The 22,571-nt window shown below is 38.7% G+C and overlaps 1 protein-coding gene across 6 annotated transcripts in view; it reads left to right on the top strand.

Annotated features, from left to right (window-relative positions):
• Positions 1-22,571, top strand: part of USP3 (ubiquitin specific peptidase 3) — a 213,334-nt gene that overhangs the window by 186,067 nt on the left and 4,696 nt on the right. For 5 of the 6 annotated variants that reach the window (XM_089904432.1, XM_089904416.1, XM_089904403.1 and 2 more), the window contains 3 exons: positions 20,519-20,637; positions 21,836-21,949; positions 22,109-22,176. In XM_089904432.1, the coding sequence (XP_089760558.1) occupies positions 20,519-20,637; positions 21,836-21,949; positions 22,109-22,176 (301 nt within the window). The remainder of the gene's footprint in view (positions 1-20,518; positions 20,638-21,835; positions 21,950-22,108; positions 22,177-22,571) is intronic. The other variant, XM_089904424.1, reaches the window with a different exon arrangement.

Here is a 22,571-nt window from a genome sequence, read left to right as displayed (position 1 = left end):
CTTTTGACAAAATTCAACACCCATTTATGATAAAAACTCATGAAAGTGGGCCTAGAGGGAACCTACCTCAACATAATAAAAGCCATATATGACAAACCCACAGCTAACATCACACTCAATGGTGAAAAGCTGAAAGCATTTCCTCTAAGATCAGGAACAAGACAAGGATGTCCACTCTCCCCACTTTTATTCAACATAGTTTTGGAAGTCTTAGCCACAGCAATCAGAGAAGAAAAAGAAATAAAAGGAATCCAAATTGGAAAAGAAGAAGTAAAACTGTCACTGTTTGCAGATGACATACTATGCATAGAAAATACTAAAGATGCTACTAGAAAACTACTAAAGCTCATCAGTGAATTTGGTAAAGTTGCAGGATACAAAATTAATACACAGAAATCTCTTGCATTCCTATATACTAACAACCAAAGATCAGAAAGAGAAATTAAGGAAACAGTCGCATTTACCATCACATCAAAAAGAACCAAGTACCTAGGAATAAACCTACCTGAGGAGGCAAAAGACCTATACTCCAAGAACTATAAGACGATGATGAAAGAAACTGAACGTGACACAAACAGATGGAAAGATATACCACATTCTGGGATTGGAAGAATCAGTATTATCAAAATGACTGTACTACCCAAAGCAATCTACACATTCAATGCAATCTCTATTAAATTACCAATGGCCTTTTTCACAGAACTAGAACAAAAAATTTTACAATTTTAATGGAATCACAAATGACCCCAAATAGCCAAAGCAGTCCTGAGAAAGAAAAATGGAACTGGAGGAATCATGCTCCCTGACTTCAGACTGTACTACAAAGCTACAGTAATCAAAACAGTATGGTACTGGACCCGAAACAAATATAGATCAATGGAACAGGATAGAAAGTCCAGAGATAAACCCATGCACCTATGGTCAACTAATCTATGAAATGGAAAAAAGACAGTCTCTTCAATAAGTGGTGCTGGGAAAACTGGACAGCTATGTATAAAAGAATGAAACTAGAATATTCTCTAACGCCATACACAAAAATAAAATGGATTAAAGACCTAAATGTAAGACTGGATACTGTAAAACTCTTAGAGGAAAACATAGGCAGGACACTCTTTAACATAAATGGCAACAAAATCCTTTTGGATCCACCTCCTACAGTAATGAAAACAAAAATAAATGGGACCTAATTAAACTTAACACCTTCGGGACCTAATTAAACTTAACACCTTCAGTGCAGCAAAGGAAACCATAAAGAAGACAACCCTCACAATGGGAGAAAATATTTGCAAATGAAGCGACTGACAAGTGATTAATCTTCAGAATATACAAACAGCTCATGCAGCTCAATAACAAAAACACCAAACAACCCAATCAAAAAATGGGCAGATCTAAACAGACATTTCTCCAAAGAAGACGTACAGATGGCCAAAAAGCACATGAAAACATGCTTACATCTCTAATTATTAGAGAAATGCAAATCAAAACTACAATGAGGTATCACCTCACACCAGTCAGAATGGCCATCATCAAAAAGTCTACAAACAATAAATGCTGGAGAGAGTGTGGAGAAAAGGGAGCCCTCTTGCACTGTTGGTAGGAATGTAAATTGGTTACAACCGTTATGAACAACAGTATGGAGGTTCCTTAAAAAAGTAAAACTAGAACTACCATATGACCAGCAATCCCACTCCTGGGCATATATCTGGAGAAAACCATAATTTGAAAGATATATGCACCCCAATGTTCACTGCAGCACTATTTACCATAGCCAGGACATGGAAGCAACCTAAACGTCCATCAACAGAGGAATGGATAAAGAAGATGTGGTACATATATACAATAGAATATTACTCAGCCATAAAAAATAATGCCATTTGCAGTAACATGGATGGACTTAGAGATTATCATACTAAGTGAAGTAAGCCAACAGAGAAAGACCAAATACCATATATTGCTTATATGTGGAATCTAAAAAAAAAAGATACTAATGAATTTATATACCAAACAGAAATAGGCCCACAGACATAGAAAACAAACTTAAGGTTACCAAAGGGGAAAGCGGGGCAAGGGATAAATTATAATAGGAGTTTGGGATTAACATATACACACTACTATATATAAAGTAGATAACCAACAAGGTCCTACTGTATAGCACAGGGAACTATATTCAATATTTTGTAATAACCTATAAGGGAAAGGAATCTGAAAAAATCGATATATGCGTATGTATAACTGAATCGCTTTGCTGTGCACCTGAAACCCAGACAGTATTGTAAATCAAATACACTTCAGTAAAAAATAAACAAATAAATAGCTTACGTCAGCTTTTAAAAGTATATGATGGGGTGTGGTAACACTTCATTCTCTTTTTGTTTACCACTAATATCAATTAAGGGCAGTCGTTTTTCTTGGACAGTCCATAGTGTGATGAATTTTAGTTGAGTAATACACATTTGTTTATTAAATGGGGATGGAGATGTGTGATTACCTGATAAGGCTTGCTTTTACATGCTTAGACATCTACTTGGCTAGAATTACTTATGTGCTTTTTGGATCTGTAATTGTTAAGGTTAGTTTTCATTTAAAAAGGAAAGGTGATGGTGAGAAAGACCACTGTCATTTGAAATCATTTAACTGAAAGGGTGTATGGGAGGCGAAAATAACCCCGTGTCTAAACCCTAACAAAGATACCATCCGAAAGGAAAAAAAATGTAGCTTTATCTTACTAATACTATAAATTAAAGAATCTTAAATAAAATGTTAGCAGATAGAATCCAGTAGTCCTAAAACAGTAATATACAGAGATCAAGTAGGATTTATTTCAGTAATGCAAGACTGATTTAATATTAGAAAGTATAATTTATTGGGAGAAGAAAAATCAAAATGCCCAAATAGGTTTTGATAAAATTGTGAATTCATGACTGATTAAAAGAAGAAAAAAAAAGCCCTATTATCATAGGAATAGACATGTTCTTAACTTGTTGAGGATTATCTATCAAAAGCTGTCAGTGATCATCACAGTTAATAGTGAAGCACTAATGACTTTCCGTTACAGTCAGGAATCAGCCAGGAGGACTGCTGCTGTGGGACAAGGCAGTAGACAAGGAAAAGAAATAAGAATAAGTAGTGAAGAGGAAAGACCAGATTATTACATACCGAGAACATTTCAAGAGAATCAGTTGGAAATTATGAAAGAATGTTTAGCCTTAGCTATCTCTGGAACGCAGAAGAGCTGCTTTCCTAGCCCTCAGTTAACAAAAAATAAACACAGATATTGATTTGATAAATAAATGCTTAATGTGGAGCTAAAAAGCTTAGTAAGATGGCCAAATAGAAAATAGGCAAAAAACAACTGCTTTCTTATACATAGCAAAAGATCCTATTCACAGTTGTATTAAAAACTCAAAAGTACTTGAGGATAAATTTATTGAGAAATATGCAAGACCTAGATGAAGAAATTATAAAACTTTATAAAAGGACAGAAAAAGCTAGAATTAACAGAACCATGTCATATTCTTGGATGGGAAGACCCAGTATGACAGAGATGTAGTTTTCCCCCAAATTACTTCTTACATTTATTCTAATTAGTTCAGAAGTTCTTCTGTAAGCAGATATTCTTAAGAGGAACTAAAAAAGTTTTAAAACAAAAATAATGGAGCAGGACAGAGATGACATAGGTAGTGTCCTGGAAGTACTATGTATATGGGAATTTACTAAATGGCAAAGGAGATACTTGAAATTAGTGGAGAAAATAAGAAATTAGTCAATAGGTTGTATTAGTGTAAATGAAAATTTATGTGGGAATCATTAATTTCATTCCTAACTCATATGTTTTGCCAGATTAATTTGAGACTTCAAGATTTAGTGTGAAAAATAAAACCACAAGGGCATTATAGTAAAACATCTTTTTGATCGTGTTATAGGAGAGAGCTTTGTAAGTATATCATGAAGGCTAGAAATTCATAAATTTAACTGTATAATGGTAAAAGATGCCATAAACAAAGTAGAAAAGATGATAAACTTGAAACTAATATTTGTAACATATATGAAAAAAAGTACTTGGGCAAAATACATGAATAAGAAAGAAATGCACATGGTCAGTTTAACATCTGGAAAAATACTAAGTCTCACTTATATTTGAGAAAGTGTAAGTAAAGCAAAATTAGTCAAGATGATAAAGACAGATAATATACATTGTTAGTGAAAGTTTCGTAAGGTGGGCACTCTCATATATTGCTGTTAGGAGTATAAATTGGTACAGTTGTTTTCGGAGGGTAGTGATCACCATTTTTAATGGGCTTTTTTTTTAGACATAGTAATTTCATTTGTGAATGTGGACAGTAACATATGTAAAACATATTCATGGAAACATTGCTATTGCAAAAAAATCAGAAATAACTTATATGTCCACCAGTAGGGCATTGGTTTAATACACTGTGCTATGTAACATTTAAGAAAGATAAAACTGATTAACAGCTAGGCCACAGAAAGAAAGCTACAAAATACTGTAGCGTCAAACACTATCCATGGAAGTATATATAGAGAATTATTCCATGAATTCTTCCATTTATATAATATTAAAAAATACGTGCATTAAAATTCTTGAGCAGTGTACACCTGTCCACAGTGACTATCTTAGTGGGTAGTGGGATTCAGAAAGAAATGGAACTGGGACAATTTTTCATCTCTTTTATATTGTTTGAGTTTTTTAACTTAATGTAGTACCTTTATATATTTGTTTTGGGGGAGTAAAACAAAACATGGATTATTTATGCATACTTCCCAATTACTGCTTTGTTTAATTTATATAGTGTATAAAGTGATCTAGTAACTTCAACAAATCAGTGTTATTCCCTGCTCTCTATAGAATGCTGTTGATGTAATGCGTTAGACTGACATTTATGAAATATATGCCCTGAAACCTTTAAGAATCTTAGGAGTTTTAGAAGCCACCTGGGCATGCACACACACACACACACACACACATATATGGCATATATATATACACACACACACACATATATTTTTCCCTCATGAAATGCAGTAAAGTACAAATGAAAACGTTAAGCTGTTTTCTCAGATCCTTAATGAAGGTAAGTAGAGAACAACAAAACTTGGCTGAGGTGTGAGCGATGGGTGCCTAGTAGACTGGTCACCGGCCGTGTGACTCACTTCTACACGTGAGCCCTGAGGTGAGATTCATGTTCATGCTGCTGCAGAATATTACACTGTAGTACATTTCGGGGCCATTCAGACTTTTCAAATAGTTAAGATGGCAGTTGTCAAATCTGTGAATGTCAAGGAGATGCTGTATCTAGGCAGTCCTCCTTTGAAAGAAATGTTTGTGTGCATATGTTTCAAACAAAGAAGCAAAATTCTTTGTATGTTTACTGTAGAATTTGGGGACAATTCAAAAGAGCACAAAGAGGAAAAGAAACATCCCTTCTAAGCTTATTTCCAGAAATACCATGGTTAAGGATATTTTAACTTAAAAACTGCTTTATAAAAAGGCAGCAGTTGGAACTTTAGAATTGTTGTGAGTTATTTTTTTAACCCGTAGAAGCCATTACAAATAGGCCTTAACTTTTCAGGAGAACTAAAGAAGCTTTTTTAAACCCATAGGGAGGTGATTGTGGTAGTGGGGGTAGTTCTCTACAAATCCAGCAAGGATTTATAATGTCGTTTCTTCACTGAAACTACTCCCTAGAGGCTGCCCTTGGCACGGCAGTTTTCTGGCCTGTCATTGTCTGGGGACAGCCCCAGGTGTGGGCTTCCTGTGCCTGTGGCAGCGCCAGGGAGAGGTGAGAGAACAGAGAGAGAGGGCTCCAAGAGGCAGCTGGGGCCACCGTTTTTAAAACTGAGTGTTGGAAAAACTAGGCTCAGCTTGTATTGCTTGCGTGTGAATCGTCTGATGGGCTTTTCATGGCTTCTGTTCCATTTTGGTTTATCATGTACGGCCTCACATGAAAAGGAGGCAACTCTGCACTATGTTGTACGTAAGTCAGTTGTGGGACCGCTTACTTGGTGGTCACCCCATAAGTTTAAGCCTCTCAAAAAGTCAGGGAGGAAGAAAAATACAAAGGAAGACAATGTTGGAAAGCAAAAAGATGCTGGAGGAAGGTGAAACTGTGTTGGGGAGAAGAAAAGGACTGGACGGTTCCTAGAGGGAGGGGCTTTGTTTTCAGAAAAGGAGCAGGATGATGCAGGGCCAAGGCCAGATGCTGTGGCTCTAGGCCTGTGTGTGGAAAGTGGGCGGGGCCTCCCCACGGAGGGAGACCTGCAGGGCGGCCGCAGAGGCGCCCACCCGTGTCTCAGCAGGGAGAAGAAACCAGAGAGCACTCCAGTACTTCCGGGCATTTTACATTTTGGTCTCAAAAATGCAGCTGAGTCGCTGTGAAATGTTGATATATTCTTTCAATAATCTCAACATTTGTAAGGGTATCATATTCCTGAAATTAGAGGGTCTAAGTAATTATCAACAGAGACTTTCACAATGCCACCTACTGACTCATTAGTTAACCCCGTCTGAATGACTGCATGCTTCCATACACAGGAAAGTGGTTCGGTGCAGGTTAAATATAGGAAAAAGATGCTTCCCCACCATCGAGTTGTTTCTGCTTCTCAGTGTTATGTGGCTGGGGAGACTTGGGGAATGGATGTCTTGCTAGCAAATCATACCACCACCTGGTAATGGGACGGAGAAGCTGAGTGACCGAGCATCTCAGAGTCTTCGTTCTTGCCTACTCTCTTTGTTTATGAAAGCTTCAGGCAGATACTGATTTTCACTTATTTAAAAAAAAAAAAGTTTGTTTATGCTGGTAAAATATATGGAAAATTTACCATGTTAATAATTTAAGTGTACAATTCAGCAGCATTCAGTAAACTCACAATATTATGCAACCATCGCCACTATTTCTAGAACTTTAGAAATCATCCAAAACAGAAAATGTACCAATTAAACAGTAATTCCCCATTCCTCTTTCCCTAGCCCTGGCACCTCTATTCTACATTCAATGAATCATACTATTATCCTTCTGTGACTGGCATATTTCATTTAGCATAACGTTTTCAAGGTTCATCCATACTATGGCATGTATCAGAATTGCCTGCCTTTTTAAGACTGAATAATATTCCATTGTACATATATACCACATTTTGTTTATCCATTACTCTGTTGATGTAACTTTGGGTTGCTTTTACCTTTTGGCTATTATGAAGAATGTTGCTGCAAACGTAAGTGTACAAATATCTGTTTGAGTCCCTGCTTTCAATTCTTCAGAGTGTATACCTAGGAGTGGAATTGCTAGATCATATGGTAATTCTTTAACTTTTTGAGGTACTGCCAAACTGTTTTCCACAGTGGCTGCACCATTTTACATTCCCACCGGCAATGCATGAGGATTCTAATTTCTCCATATTCTAGCTAATACCTGTTATTTTTCAGTTTTTTTTAAATAATAGCCATCATAATGAGTGTGAAGTGGTATCTCATTGTGGTTTTGAACTGCATTTTACTAATCATTAATGATGTTGAATGATGTGCTTATTTGGCCATTTGTATATCTTCTCTGGGGAAATGTCTAAGTCCTTTGCCTATTTTTGAATCAAGTGGTTTAATTTTGTTGTTGTTGAGTTATAGGAGTTTTTAATATATTTTATCTATTACTCCCTTACTGGAGACATGATTTGCAAATATTTTTCTCCCATTCTGTGGTTAGTCTTTTCACTCTGTTGTTAGTGTCCTTTGATACACAAAAGTTTTTAATTTTGACAAAGTCCAGTTTATCTAATTTTTCTTTTGTTGCTCCTGCATTTGGTATCATATCAAAGAAATCATTGTCAAATCCAAAGTCATGAAGCTTTTCCCTTATATTTTCTTCTAAGAGTTTTGAATTAATTTTTGTATATGGTATTAGGTAAGGGTCTAACTTCATTCTTTTGCATGTGGATATCCACTTTCCCTAGCACCATTTGTTGAAAAGACTGTCATTTCCCCATTGAATGATCCTGTTGCTCTTGTCAAAATTCTATTGCCCATATATTTGAGGGTTTACTTCTGGACTCTCTATTCTCTTTCACTTTATGTCACTACTACATGTAGTGCTATGTATGGAACAATTTCCTCTGAAAGAACCCTGAAAACTAACTTTATGTCAGTACTACACTATGGCTTTGTAGTAAGTTTTGAAATCAGAAAAGTGTGAGTCCTGCAACTTTGTTCTGCTTTTTCAGATTGTTTTGGCTATTTGGGATTCTTTGAGATTCCCTATGAATTTTAGAATGGGCTTTTCTATTTCTGCAAAAAATGCCACTGGGACTTCTACAGAAATTGCATTGAATCTTTGTACTTCTATCGGTGGTATTGTCATGTTAACAATATCAAGTCTTCCAATCCATAAATGTGGGATGTCTTTCCATCTATAGAGACATCCAAGGGATGTCTTTATAAAATTTCTTTCAGCAGTGTTTTGTAGTTTTCAGTACAAATCTTTTGTCTTCTTGGTTAAATGTTTTACTAAGTATTTTATTCCTTTTAAAAATGCTATTGTAAATGAGATTGTCTTATTTTGGGGTTGTTCATTGTTAGTGTACAAAAACAACGGGTTTTTTGTGTTGATTCTGTATCCTGTAACTTTACCAAATTGGTATATTAGCTCTAGCAGTTTGGTTTTTTATTTTTAGGAGTTTTCTACATAAAAGATTGTATTATCTGCAAACAGATAATTTTACTTTTTCCTTTCAGTTTTAATGCCTTTTCTTTTTCTTGCCTATTTGCTCTGGCTAAAATTGCCAATACTATGTTGAATAGAAGTGGCAAAGGCATCTTTGTCTTGTTCCTAATCTTAGGGGAAAAGCTTTCAATCTTTCACCATTCAGTATGATGTTTGCTTTGAATTTTTCATACATGACCTTTATCATATTAAAAAAGTTGCCTTTTTTTCCTAGTTTGAGTGTTTACATGCTGATTTTTAAATGTGGAAAATTACATTTTTCCTTCCTATGTATAATCCCATTCCCCACCTCCCCCTCCTTCCCTGCAAGGTTACAGCTTTTCACACAATGCAACAAATACTTGCTCATGGAAGTTCTTCTAATTTCGGCTTCAGAGATTACAAGACCATAGTGATCAATCTAAAGGGATTCATAGTACAAGCCAGTCTGTGGTATAGTCAGTGCTCTTGTAGCTAGGGATGTGTAACTTCAGAGGTCCCTAAGGGCAGCATCACTCTAATATTTGTTACAGGAAATAAAAGGAGGAACCATCCTTGAGATAAAATAGCAAGTTGGCAATGTAGTATTAAGGAAATCTGTTAGGACAGGGTTAAGAGGGAAGGGTCACTTCCCCCGGAGATTGGGAAACGCTCAAAAAGAAAAACCAAAACGTGAAAAGTTGAGTTGAGGAGAGGCAGTTGTGGGATGTACATTCCAGGTATTGGGATCAGGGAGCAAAGGTATAGTCAAGAACACCTGCAGGGAATTGTACCAATGATCTTTTAGTTCAGTCTCCCAAGACAATAGAAATAAAAACAAAAATAAACAAATGGGACCTAATCAAACTTACAAGCTTTTGCACAGCAAAATAAACCATAAACAAAACAAAAAGACAGTCTACATAATGGAAGAAAATATTTGCAAACAATGCAACCGACAAGGGATTAATTTCCAAAATATACAGACAGTACATACAACTCAACAAAAAAACAACCCAATTGAAAAATGGGCAGAAGACCTAAATAGACATTTCTCCACAGAAGAAATACAGATGGCCAATAGGCACATGAAAAGATGCTCAACATCACTAATTATTAGAGAAATGCAAATCAAAACTACAATGAGGTACCATGTCACACCCATCAGAATGGCCATCACTAAAAACTGTACAAATAACAAATAGTGGAGAGGGTGTGGAGAAAAGGGAAATCTCCCACACTGGTGGGGGGAATGTAAGTTGGTGCAGCCACTATGGAGGACAGTATGAAGGTTTCTTAAAAAACTAAAAATAGAGTTGCCATATGACCTAGCAATCCCACTCCTGAGCATATATCCATACAAAACTCTAATCCAAAAAGATACATGCACCCCTATGGCAGCACTGCTCACAATAGCCAAGATGTGGAAACAACCTAAATGTCCGTCGACAGATGAATGGATAAGAAAGATGTGGTACATATACGCGATGGAATACTACCCAGCCATAAAAAAGAACAAAATAATGCCATTTGCAGCAACTTGGATGCAACTAGAGACTATCATATTTAATGAAGTAAGTCAGAAAGAGAATGACAAATACCATAAGGTATCACTCCTATGTGGAATCTAAAATATGACACAAATGAACCTATCTGCAAAACAGAAACAGACTCACGGACATAGAGAACAGACTTGGGGTTGCCAAGGGGGAGAGGGTTGGGGGAGGGATGGATTGGGAGGTTGGGGTCAGCAGATGTAACCTTTTATATATAGAATGGATAAATAATAAGGTCCTACTGTACAGCACAGAGAACTATATTCAATATCCTATGATAAACCATAATGGAAGAGAATGTAAAAAGAATGTATATATACATATAACTGAATCACTTTGCTGTACAGCAGAAATTAACACAACATTGCAAGTCGACTATACTTCAATTAAAAAAAGAAGAAGAAAAAAAAGAATGCATGGGGATTCCAGCTCAAGACAGTGACACTGGAAGATTCTGAGCTTAACTCCTTCCATGGACACACCAAATCTACAGCTACGTATGGAACAATTTGCTCTGAAAAAAACCCTAAAAACTAACAGCAACTCCTGCACATTGGGCAAGTAAGAAGGGAACCACATTGTAGTGGGTAGGAGAGGCTGAGACACAATCTCACCATAAGCCCACACCCAGGGCAGCAACCCACATAGGGAGGGAACTCAAAACCCAGAGCTTCTCCCTTCACCAGGCACCCCACCTTTTAAGACCTGCACTTGAGAAGTGAGGCCTCAAAACAGCTTTGAAAACCAGCAGGGCTTGCATCCACCAGACCCACGAGACTTAGAAATGGCTCTTAAAGGGCTTGTGCACAGACGCACTTTAGGGGCCCATGCAGAAGCAGACCTTTGAAAATTACCGGGACTTTATGTGAGGCTTATTTGCTGACCTTAAAGCATCAGCCTGAGGGGCAGGGGCCGGCTGAGATACACTCCAGGGATGGAGGCTGGTGGGTGCCATCTTCATGCTCTCCCTTTGCCTTGGTAAAACCTGCAGGTGCCGCATTTTGTGTGTGTGTGTGTGTGTGTGTGTGTGTGTTCTGCTTTGGGTTGGTGCCATCTTTACACTCCTTTTCTGGTTTGCTCCAGACAGCAGGCACCATCTTCAGGCTCTCCTCTGCCATGCTCCAGAGCACCAACATCTCCTGGAGGGGAACTTTCACATGCATCCGGTGCCCCAGTTTTGGCAGCTCCCGTCAGGGGATGCCCCTTTATCACCTGGCTCTGGAGGCCAGAGGGGCTTACATTCATTCCTGCATCCCATGAGACTACAACAATGGAGAGACAGTTCTTGGCAGACTGCCATCCCCACAGCATTGCATAGAAAACAGACAGACATACCCAGTCTTTCTGAGGCTTTGCTTGTCCAGGAGCTTTGGCCTGAGGGGCAGGCTTCTGGTCTGGCACTAATTAGGGGCCTACAGAGTTGCTCTCAGGGAGTGGAGGCCAGCAGATGCAACCTTTGTGTTCTAGCAAGGCTAAAGCCTTGCTCTAGCTCACCAGTATCTTCCGGAAAGGAGCTTATACCCTTGTCTAGCACTCGGATTTTTGTAGCTGTTGTCAGGGGACACCTTTATGTCACCTGGCTGTGGTGGCCAGCAGGGCTTATGCTCACAGGTCCCAGAGGACTGTAACCAATGGAGAAAGAGCTCTTAAACAGCTATCACTCTCCAGGCACAGCAAGAAGCAACAGACTTAGGAGCTCAGCCTTTCTCTGAAAGAGGCCTATATGCTTATCATCATAGCTGCAGCCTGAGGGGTAGGCTTCTAATTAGACACACACCTAAGGGCTGACTATAATCCTCTCCAGAGAACCTGGAGGATGGGTGCTGTCCTCTCCTTCTGCCATGCTCCACAGTTCCATTATATCCTGAAGGGGAGTTCTTAGACATGTCTGGTGCCCCATTTTTTGTGACTGCAGCCCATGGGATGCCCCTTGACTGCCTGTCTCTGGAGGCCACGGGGGAGGGACTTGTGTTCCTGGGTCCCACAGGACTCTAACCATTGAAGATAGTGCTTGGTAGGCTACCACCTCCAGGGCACTGCACAGACAGCAGACTAAAACCCCAAGTCTTCCTGTAAAAGAGGCCAATTTACTTTTCCTGGAGCTTTGGCCTGAGAGGCGGGCTTCTGGTTTGGCACACACCTAGGGGCTTATAGAGGTACTCTCAGGCAACACAGGCCAGGGAGGTCATCTTTGCACTCTCCCTCTGCCTTGCCACAGCTCACTGGTATCTTCCAGAAAGGAGTTTATACCCTCGTCTGGACCCCAATTTTTTGACTCTGGTGGGAGGGACGACACCAGCTTTGAGAGACAACCAAGAGCTAGGGCATGGTTGAGCAATATGGTTCATCTCCTACACAAAGTCCACTCCTTCAAGACTGGGAGAGGTGGCTGTGGTATCTAATGCATAGAGTCGAGCAAAATGAAGAAACAGAGGATTATGTTCCAAATGAAAGAACAAGATAAAACCTCAGAAAAAAAACCTTAATTAAAAAACAGAGATAAGTAATTTACCTGATAAGGAGTTCAAAATAATGGTCATAAAGATGCTTACCATCTCAGGAGAAGAATGGATGAACAACAGTGAGAACTTCAACAAAGAGATAGAAAACCCCCATCAGGACACATAATTAAAGTGTCAAAAGTTAAAAACAAGGAGAGAATCTTAATCTTTCAGCAGAAACTTTGCAGGCCAGAAGGGAGTAGCACAATATATTCAAAGTGCTGAAAAAAAAAGAATTTCCAACAGGAATATCCTACCTGGCAAATTTATCATTCAGAATTGAAGAAGAGATAGTTTTCCAGACAGGCAAAAGCCAAAGGAGTTCATCACCACTAAACTGACCTTACAAGAAGTGTTAGACTTCTTTGAGCTGAAAATAAATGGCACTAATTAGTAACAAAAACATAAAGTATAAATTTTACCATTAAAGGTAAATATATATAGTAAAGGTAGTGGATTAGTCAGTTAGAAAGCTAGTATGAAGGTTAAAAGACAGAAGTAGTAAAATATACAATAATTAGTTAAGAGATACACAAGATAAAAAGATGTGACATTAATTATACTCTAATAAAGATGTTAAAAAAAGATGTGATATCAAAACCATAAATGTGGGCAGGAGGAAATGGAGCTTTAGAATGCGTTTGAACTTGTTATCAACTTAAAATAGACTGTTATAAGTTTTAAGTCTAAAATATATTATGTAAGCCTCATGGTAACCACAAAGTAAAAACCTACAGTAAATACACAAAAGATAATGAGAAAGGAATTTAAGCATACCGCTAAAGAAAGTCATCAAACCACAAAGGAAGAGAGCAAGAGAAGAAAGGAACAGAGAGGAACTACAAAACAGCCAGAAAACAATTAACAAAATGGCAGTAGGTACATACCTATCAATAATTACTTTAAATGGACTAAATTCTCCAATCAAGAGACAGAGCAGCTGAATGGGTTAAAAAAATAAGACCCATCTATATGCTGCCTACAAGAGACTCACTACAGATACAAGGACACAGAGTGAAAGTAGAGGGATGGAAAAATATATTCCATGCAAATGGAAACCAAAACAAACCTAGGATAGGTATGTCAGACAAAACGGATTTTAAAACAAAGACTGTAATAAGACACAAAGATGGGCATTATATAATGATAAAGGGGTCAATACAACAAGAGGATGTAACGTTTGTAAATATTTAGGCACCCAATATAGGAGCACCTAACTATATAAAGCAAATATTAACCGACTTAAAGTGAGAAATAGACAGCAATACAATAAATAGTGGGGACTTTAATGCCCCAATTACATCAATGCATAGATCATCCAGACAGAAAATCCATAAGGAAACACTGGCCTTAAATGACACATTAGATCAGACAGACTTAATAGATATATACACAACATTCCATACAAAAGCAACAGAATACACATTCTTCTCAAGTGCACATGGAATATTCCCCAGGTAGATCATATGTAAGGCCACAAAACAAGTCTCTTTTTTTTTGGTCATACTGTATGGCTCATGGGATTTTAGTTCCCAGACCAGAGATTGAATCTGGGTCCTTGGCAGTGAAAGCATGGAGTCCTAACCACTGGACCACTAGGGAATTCCCAAAACAAGTCTTAATAAATTTAAGAAAACTGAAATCATATCAAACATCTTTCCCAGCCATCATGGTATGAAAGTAGAAGTCAACTACAAGAAGAAAATTAGAAAAATGACAAACATGTGGAGATGAAAACAACTTGCTACTGAACAACCAGTAGGTCAAAGAAGAAATCAAAAGAGAAATCAAACAGTACCTTCAGACAAATGTAAAGGGAAATAAAACATACCAAACTTATGCGACACAGCAAAGGCAGTTGTAAGAGAGAAGTTCACAGCAATAAATGCTTACCTCAAGAAACAAGAAAAATCTCGAATAAAGAACCTAACTTTACAGCTCAAGGAACTAGAAAAATAACAAGTGATATCCAAAGTTACTAAAAGGAAGGAAATAACAAAGATCAGAGCAGAAATAAATGAATTAGAGACAAAAAAGACAACAGGAAAGATCAATAAATCTAAGAGCTGATTCTCTGAAAAGATAAACTAAGTTGCCAAACCTTTTGCTATGATTTACCAAATAAAAAAGAGAGGACTGGGAATTCCCTGGCAGTCCAGTGGTTGGGATTTTGTGCTTCCACTGCAGGGGGCATGGTTCAATCCCTGGTTGGGGAACTAAGATCCCACATGCCACGTGGCATGGCCAAATAAATAAGTAAAAACACGTATTAAAAACTATTTTAAAAAAGGACTCAAATAGATAAAATCAGAAGTGAAAGAGGAGACATTACAACTGATAACCACAGATATACAAAGGATCATAAGAAACCACTAGGAACAATTACATGCCAACAAATTGGACAATATAGAAGAAATGGATAAATTCCTAGAAACATACAACCTACCAAGACTGAATCATGAAGAAACAGGAGATGTGAACAGACTGATTACGAGTAAGGAAATTGGACCAGTAATCAAAGCCTCCCAACAAACAGTAGTCCAGGACCAGACAGCTTCACTGGTGAATGCAACCAAACATTCAAAGAAGAATACAATCCTTCTCAAACTCTTCCAATAAACAGAAGAGGAGGGAACACTTCCAAACTCATAAGGCCAGCATTACCTGATACCAAAGTCAGACAAGGACACCACAAAAAAAGAAAGTTACAGGCCAGTATCACTGATGAACATAAACACAGAAAACCTCAAAAAAGTATTAGCACACCCAATTCAACAATACACTAAAAGGATCATATACCAATGATCAAGTAGGATTTATTTCAGGGATACAACAATGGTTCAGCATCTGCCAAGTCGACCAATGTGTTACACCACGTTTACAAAAATGAAGGATAAAAATCATATGATCATGTCTATACACGCAGAAAAAGATTAGAGGAAATTCAACATCCATGTATGCTAAAAACTCTCAAAGTGGGTATAGAGGGAATACACCTCAACATAATAAAGGCCATATATGTCAGGTCCACAGCTAACATCATACTCAATGGTGAAAAGCTGAAATCTTTTCTTCTAATATCAGGAACAAGACAAGAATGCCCACTTATGTCACTTTTATTCAACATAGTATTGGAAGACCTAGCCAGAGCAGTTAGGCAAGAGAAAGAAATAAGGGCATTCAAATTAGAAAGGAAGATGTGAAACTGTCACTATTTGCAGATGACATATTATATATAGAAAATGCCAAAGACTCCACCAAAAAACTGTTAGAATTAAACAAATTCAGTAAAGTTGCAGGATACAGAATCAACGTACAAAAAACCTGTTGCATTTCTATATGTTAACAATGAGCTATCAGAAAGAGAAATTAAGAAAACAATACCATTTACAACCACATCAAAAAGAATAAAATACTTAGAAATAAATCCAACCAAGGATGTAAAAGACGTGTACTTGCATATACATCATTGATATTATCTATAAAATAGACATACTGTATAGCACAGGGAACTCTACCTAATGCACTGTGGTAACCTAAATGGGAGGGAAGTCCAAAAGGGAGGGGATATCTGCATGTGTATGGCTGACTCATTTTGTTGTGCAGTGGAGGCTAACACAACATTGTAAAGCAACCATACTCCAATAAAAATTAATTAAAATAAAAGACGTGTACTTGGAAAACTACCAAGACAGTGATACAAGAAATTGAAGGTGACACGAACAGATGGAAAGATATAGATATACTGTGCTCACAGATTGGAAGAATCAATGGTTAAAGTGACCATAATACCCAAGACAATCTACAGATTCAGTACAATTCCTACGAAAATACCAATGTCATTATTCACAGAACTAGAACAAATAATTCTAAAATTTGTATGGAATCACAAATGACCCCAAACAGCCAAAGCAATCTAGAGAAAAAAAGAACAAAGCTGGAGGTATTATGCTTCCTGATTTCAAACTATACTACAAAGCTAGTCACCAAAACAGTACGGTATTGGCACAAACACAGACACATAGATCAATGGAACAGAATAGAGAACCCAGAAATAAACCATGCATACGTGGTCAGTTAATTTATGACAAAGGAGCCAAGAATATGCAATGGGGAAAGGACCGTCTCTTCAATAGATGGTGTTTGGAAAACCAGACAGCCATATGTAGAAGAATGAAACTGGACCACTATCTTACACAGAAATTAACTCAAAATGGGTTAAAGAATTGAATGTAAGACCTGAAACCCTAAAACCCCTAGAAGAAAACATACACAGTAAGTTCCTTGACCTCAGTCTTGGTGATGATTTTCTGGATCTGACTCCAAAAGCAAAGGCAACAAAAACAAAAACAAGTGGGACTACATTAAACTAAAAAGCTTCTGCACAGCAAAGGAAATCATCAACAAAATGAAAAAGCAACCTACTGAATTTGTATCATATATCTGATAAGGGGTTAATATCCAAAATATATAAAACACTTGCACAACTCAATAGCAGAAAAAAACAATCTGATTGCAGTCGACCCTTGAGCAATGAGGGGGTTAGTCCACGTATAATTTATAGTCGGCCCTTCATGTCCACAGTTCTTCTGCATCCATGTATTCAACCAACCACAGACCATGTAGTACTGTAGTATTTACTACTAAAAAATATCTGTATGAGTGGACCTGCATAGTTTAAACCTGCGTTGTTCAGGAGTCAGCTGAAGGGGGCTTCCCTGGTGGTGCAGTGGTTAAGGATCCACCTGCCAATGCAGGGGACACGGGTTTGAGCCCTGGTCCGGGAAGATCCCACATGCCACAGAGCAGCTAAGCCCGTGCACCACAACTGCTGAGCCCACGTGCCACAACTACTGAAGCCCGTGCATCTATAGCCTGTGCTCTGCAACTGCAACAAGAGAAGACACCGCAATGAGAAGCCCGCTCACAGCAATGAAGAGTAGACCCTGCTCGCCGCAACTAGAGAAAGCCCGCACACAGCAACAAAGACCCAACGCAGCCAAAAATAAATTAATTAAATAATAAATTTTTAAAAAGGCAGCTGAAGGAATGGGCAGAAGACCTGAATAGACATTTTTCCAAAGAAGACATACAGAGGGCCAACAGGTATATGAAAAGATGCTCAACATCATTATCAGGGAAATAAAAATCAAACCCACAATGAAATACCACCTCACACCTGTAAGAATGGCTGTCATCAAGAAGACAACAAATAACAAGTGTTGAGGAGGATGTAGAGAAAAGGGAACCCTCATACACTGTTAGTGGGGGTTGTGAATTGGTGCAGCCACTATGGAAAACAGTATGGAGGTTCCTCAAAAAATTAAAAATAGAACTGCCATATGATCCAGCAATTCCACTTCTGGGTATTTATCCAAAGAAAACAAAAACACTAATTTCAAAAGATGTATGCACCCTCATGTTCATTGCAGCATTATTTACAAATAGCCGAGATATGGAAGCAACCTAAGTGTCCACTGATGGGTGAATGGGTAAAGAAAACGTGGTACACACACACACTCACGCACACACTCACTCACATGCACAATGGAATATAATTCAGCCTTGAGAAAGAATGAAATCTTGGGACTTCCCTGGTGGTGCAGTGGTTATCAATCCGCCTGCCAACGTAGGGGACACGGGTTCGATCCCTGGTCTGGGAAGATTCCCACATGCTGCGAAGCAGCTAAGCCCATGTACCACAACTACTGAGCCTGTGCTCTAGAGCCTGAGAGCCACAACTACTGAGCCCACGTGCTGCAGCTACTGAAGCCTGCGCGCCTAGAGCCCATGCTCCACGAGAGAAGCTGCCACAACGAGAAACCCGCGCACCACAATGAAGAGTAGCCCCCGCTCGCCACAACTAGAGAAAAGCCCGCGTGCAGCAATGAAGACCGAACGGAGCCAAAAAGAAAAAAAAAAAGAAAAAGAATGAAATCTTGCCATTTGGGACAACATGGATGTATCTTGAGGGCATTGTGCTAAGTGAAATAAGACAGAGAAAGACAAATACCATATGATCTCACTTATGTATGGAATCTAAAAAACAAGCTCATAGATAAAGAGAACAGATTGATGGGTGCCAGAATCGGGGTGGAGGGTGGGTAAAATGGGTCAAAAGGTACAAACTTGCACTTATAAAGTCACAGGGATGTAATGTATAGCACGCTAACTGTAGTTTATACTGTATTGCATATTTGGAAGTCACTAAGAGGGTAAATCTTAAAAGTTCTCATCAGAAGAAAAAAATTTGAAACATATATGGTGACTAAAGGTAACCAGATTTATTGTGATTTTACAATATATACAAATACTGAATCATTATATTATACAACTGAAGCTAATATAATATGTTATGCTTTATAAAGTATGCTTAAAAAAAGAAGAGTACATGGGCCTCTGGCTGCATGCTGGCCTGTGTAGAACCCGGCCCACATCTAATCCCTGCTAGACCTTGCCCCACTAACTCCCCTGAACGGGCTCTTTCTCACACTCTCTCTAGTGCCAAGGCTGACTATGACTTGAAGACTCTGAGCACAGCGAGTGTTGCCTTTCCTTATACGCTAGGTCTGTGCTTGCAACCCAGCTTCTCAAACGAAACAGTATATTGTTTAAAGATGCATAAATACATATATATGGAACATAAAGACAAGCCAAGAAATGATTAAACGGAGGTCAGGATAATGACTGCTTCTGGGGTTGGGGGAGGGTTGACTGGGATGAGGCACTCAGGAAGCTCTTAACAGGGCTGCCAGGCAGGCTGCCCCCTGAACAACTGTAGGGGATGCCGTTCACATAAACTCTGGCTTCTCAAGTACTAGAGTCCAGTTCCTTACTGCAGTGGTGAGTACATAGGCATTCATATTTCTCTAAAGAAATAATATATTTATCCTCACAGAACAATACATACATTTTATTGATACATGGACTTCTGAATATTTTACTAATTTTGCCAAGCTTTGGCAAACTGTTTCTATAAAGGGCCAGATGGTAATGTTTTTAGGCTTTACAGCAAATAAGGTCTACGTCACAGCTACTCAGTTCTGCTGTTGTAGTGTAAAAGCGGCCACAGAGTATATAAATGAGTGGGTTCCAAACTTTATTTACAAAACCAGGTGGCTGGATTTAGCTTGGAGCCAAAGTTTACCAAATCCCAGATTACACAGTGAAATCTTTAAAAGAAAAAAATATAGCCGTGGTTTATCTAGGGGATTCTGAGTAGTGTGTGAAGCAAAGGATTCACTGGAGATATATAATATAGGAAGGTCAATAATGCAGCCTTCTGTACTGTATGTTTATTAAGTTATGACTGAAAATGTTTGAGGTAAACTTGACGTTTTTATGAACTTGGGGCTTTGTCCTTTGTTATGTAAGATACTGAGAGAAAATTGCTCTGTGAACCTTGATTTCATTAGGGAACCATTTTTATCAGAATTATCCAGGTTAATTCTTTGACTAGTAATGGGAAACCCAACTACAGTACTGCCATCTGTCATGAGTTGGTCATCATCAGATCATTAGACATGGCGCCAGGCACACATCATACATGCTATCTCTCGTCCTCACAACAGTCCTTCAATGTAGACTTCTTTTTTTTGGTCTCCATTTTGCAACTGAGAAAGGCTGACCCTTCTAAGGTCATATAGCTAATAAAGCTGAGATTTGAACCTGAGTTGTTCAGCTTCGAAGTTCATAGTCTTTTCTTCCTACAGTACACCGCCTCTCTTAAAGACACCCTGTTTTAATGCTGCCCAAATCAATTTGGTTTTAGATTGTCTTCGCAGTTTTACCGACTTAGAAGAACTTGATGAGACAGAGTTATATATGTGCCACAAGTGCAAGAAGAAACAAAAGTCCACTAAAAAGTTTTGGATTCAGAAACTACCCAAGGTAAGTGTTGAGTTTCAAATTATAATGCAATTTTGAGGGAAAAAATGCTTACGATTGACTGGAAGACAAATTATTTTTCTAACTTTATACTTATAGAATCTGTTCTGCATTGGTCTCTAAGGGTTTCAGTAAAACTAAATACACCCTTTAAGAATTCATAAGTAAATATGTCCTAATCACTATTTACAATGTGTGGAGGTTTTTTTTTTTCCCACCACGCCACTAACAAGCACTTCTCTGACACCATGGGTGTCCTACAATTGAACTCAATTCTAACACTATCTACCCAGAGTTAGAATCAGATTCCACAGGGTAAGGGCTCAGTCCCACAAGATCACCCTCCCCATCAGACGCCAGTCACAAGCCCAGGTTGTTACTTTGTGCATTATGCTTCTCAACTACAAACTACAGATTGAGGGTTCCTGTGACCCTTTCCCTGGACTTCAGACACCAGTCGCAAGTCCACATTGTTACCCCTCCTTGTGACCGACTAGTTATAAATCAGAGGTTCCCATGACCCCCTCCTTGGGTTCTATTAACTTGCTAGAGCAGCTCACAGAACGCAGGAAATCCGTTTGCTCACTAGATTACCAATTTATGACAAAGGATGTTAAAGGATACAAATCAACAACCAGATGAAGAGATACAAAGGGCAAAGTCCTGAACAAAGGAGCTTCTGTCCTCATGGAGTTTGGGGCCCAGCGTGGTGGCACGGGGAAGAGCTCTGCTTCCCCAGCCTAGAAGCTCTCCAAACCCTGTGCTTTTGGGCTTCATTACACAGGCTGACTGATTAAATCACTGGCCACTGCTGATCATTCAGACTCCAGTCCCTCTCCCCTCTCGGGGGTCGGGGGGTGGGACTGAAAACTCCCAACTCTCTCATTTCTTGATTTTTTGGTTCTTTTGGCAACAAGCGCCCATACCTCATTAACATAAAAAGACACCTTCATGGCTCTCCTCACTTAGAAAATTTCAAGGCTTTTAGAAGCTCTGTGCCAGGAAAGGAGACAAAGACTAAAAACATACTGTTATAAATCACAGTACCACAATAAGGTATTCATGGAAGGAACTAATATCAAGAATCCAAAGAAAAGCTGGTAGGCCACCTAAAATATTATTTCAGAGACATTAGTACCAAGTAGCTAATTTTGATTGAAAGGTAAATTGTTTATAATTTTTGTCTTTATCTCTCATCCAGGTGCTATGCTTACATTTGAAAAGATTTCATTGGACAGCATATTTAAGAAACAAAGTTGATACATATGTAGAATTTCCCCTGAGAGGCCTAGACATGAAATGCTACTTACTAGAGGTAAGGTAATTACCTTTGTTAGCCTGGTGAAAAGATGGCTCTTCGGTAAAATTAAGTCTTCCCAAAGAGAGGGTAGAGGTCACTGAGGTAGGGAGATGCCGATGTCATTGACCACTGCTCCTAACTCAGTCCTGGGATACCTTCTCCCTTGTTCTGTAGCCTGAGAACAGTGGCCCGGAGAACTGCCTCTATGACCTTGCTGCTGTGGTGGTGCACCATGGTTCCGGGTGAGTATGCCAGCAGGCTTCTCAGGGCTGGGAATACAGAGTGAAGACCCACAATTTTGTACCACTCCCGATAACTCGCCCCAGACTCCCTATACTAGATTCAGATTCATTAAAGTGGGTGAAGTAGAACTTTCCTTCAGTCTTGGTGGGAAAGAATATTCCTGAGGACGTTGCAAAGCACAAAGAGAAGGCACATGAAACCAAAATGGAGAAGGTTTCATTTGAGCCCAGCATTCGGAACCAGTCTATTGTTCACAAAATCCTGAGTAGTCTTTACTCCAAAGCTGTTGATTTCCTTGGCCAGTTGATATTTAAATGGGGGGAAATGGGGGATCATTTAGAATAACTTTACTTCATGTCATCTACTTTAAAGGTGCATTTCTTATTTTGTTAAA

The sequence above is a fragment of the Delphinapterus leucas genome, chromosome 2, assembly GCF_059928025.1.
Source record: "Delphinapterus leucas isolate spDelLeu-1000000601 "Yukka" chromosome 2, BTC_Dleu_Yukka2, whole genome shotgun sequence".
In the NCBI taxonomy this organism is placed as follows: domain Eukaryota; kingdom Metazoa; phylum Chordata; class Mammalia; order Artiodactyla; family Monodontidae; genus Delphinapterus; species Delphinapterus leucas.
The sequence above is the reverse complement of the archived record's forward strand: the minus strand, read 5'-3'. Positions and strand labels throughout refer to the sequence as shown.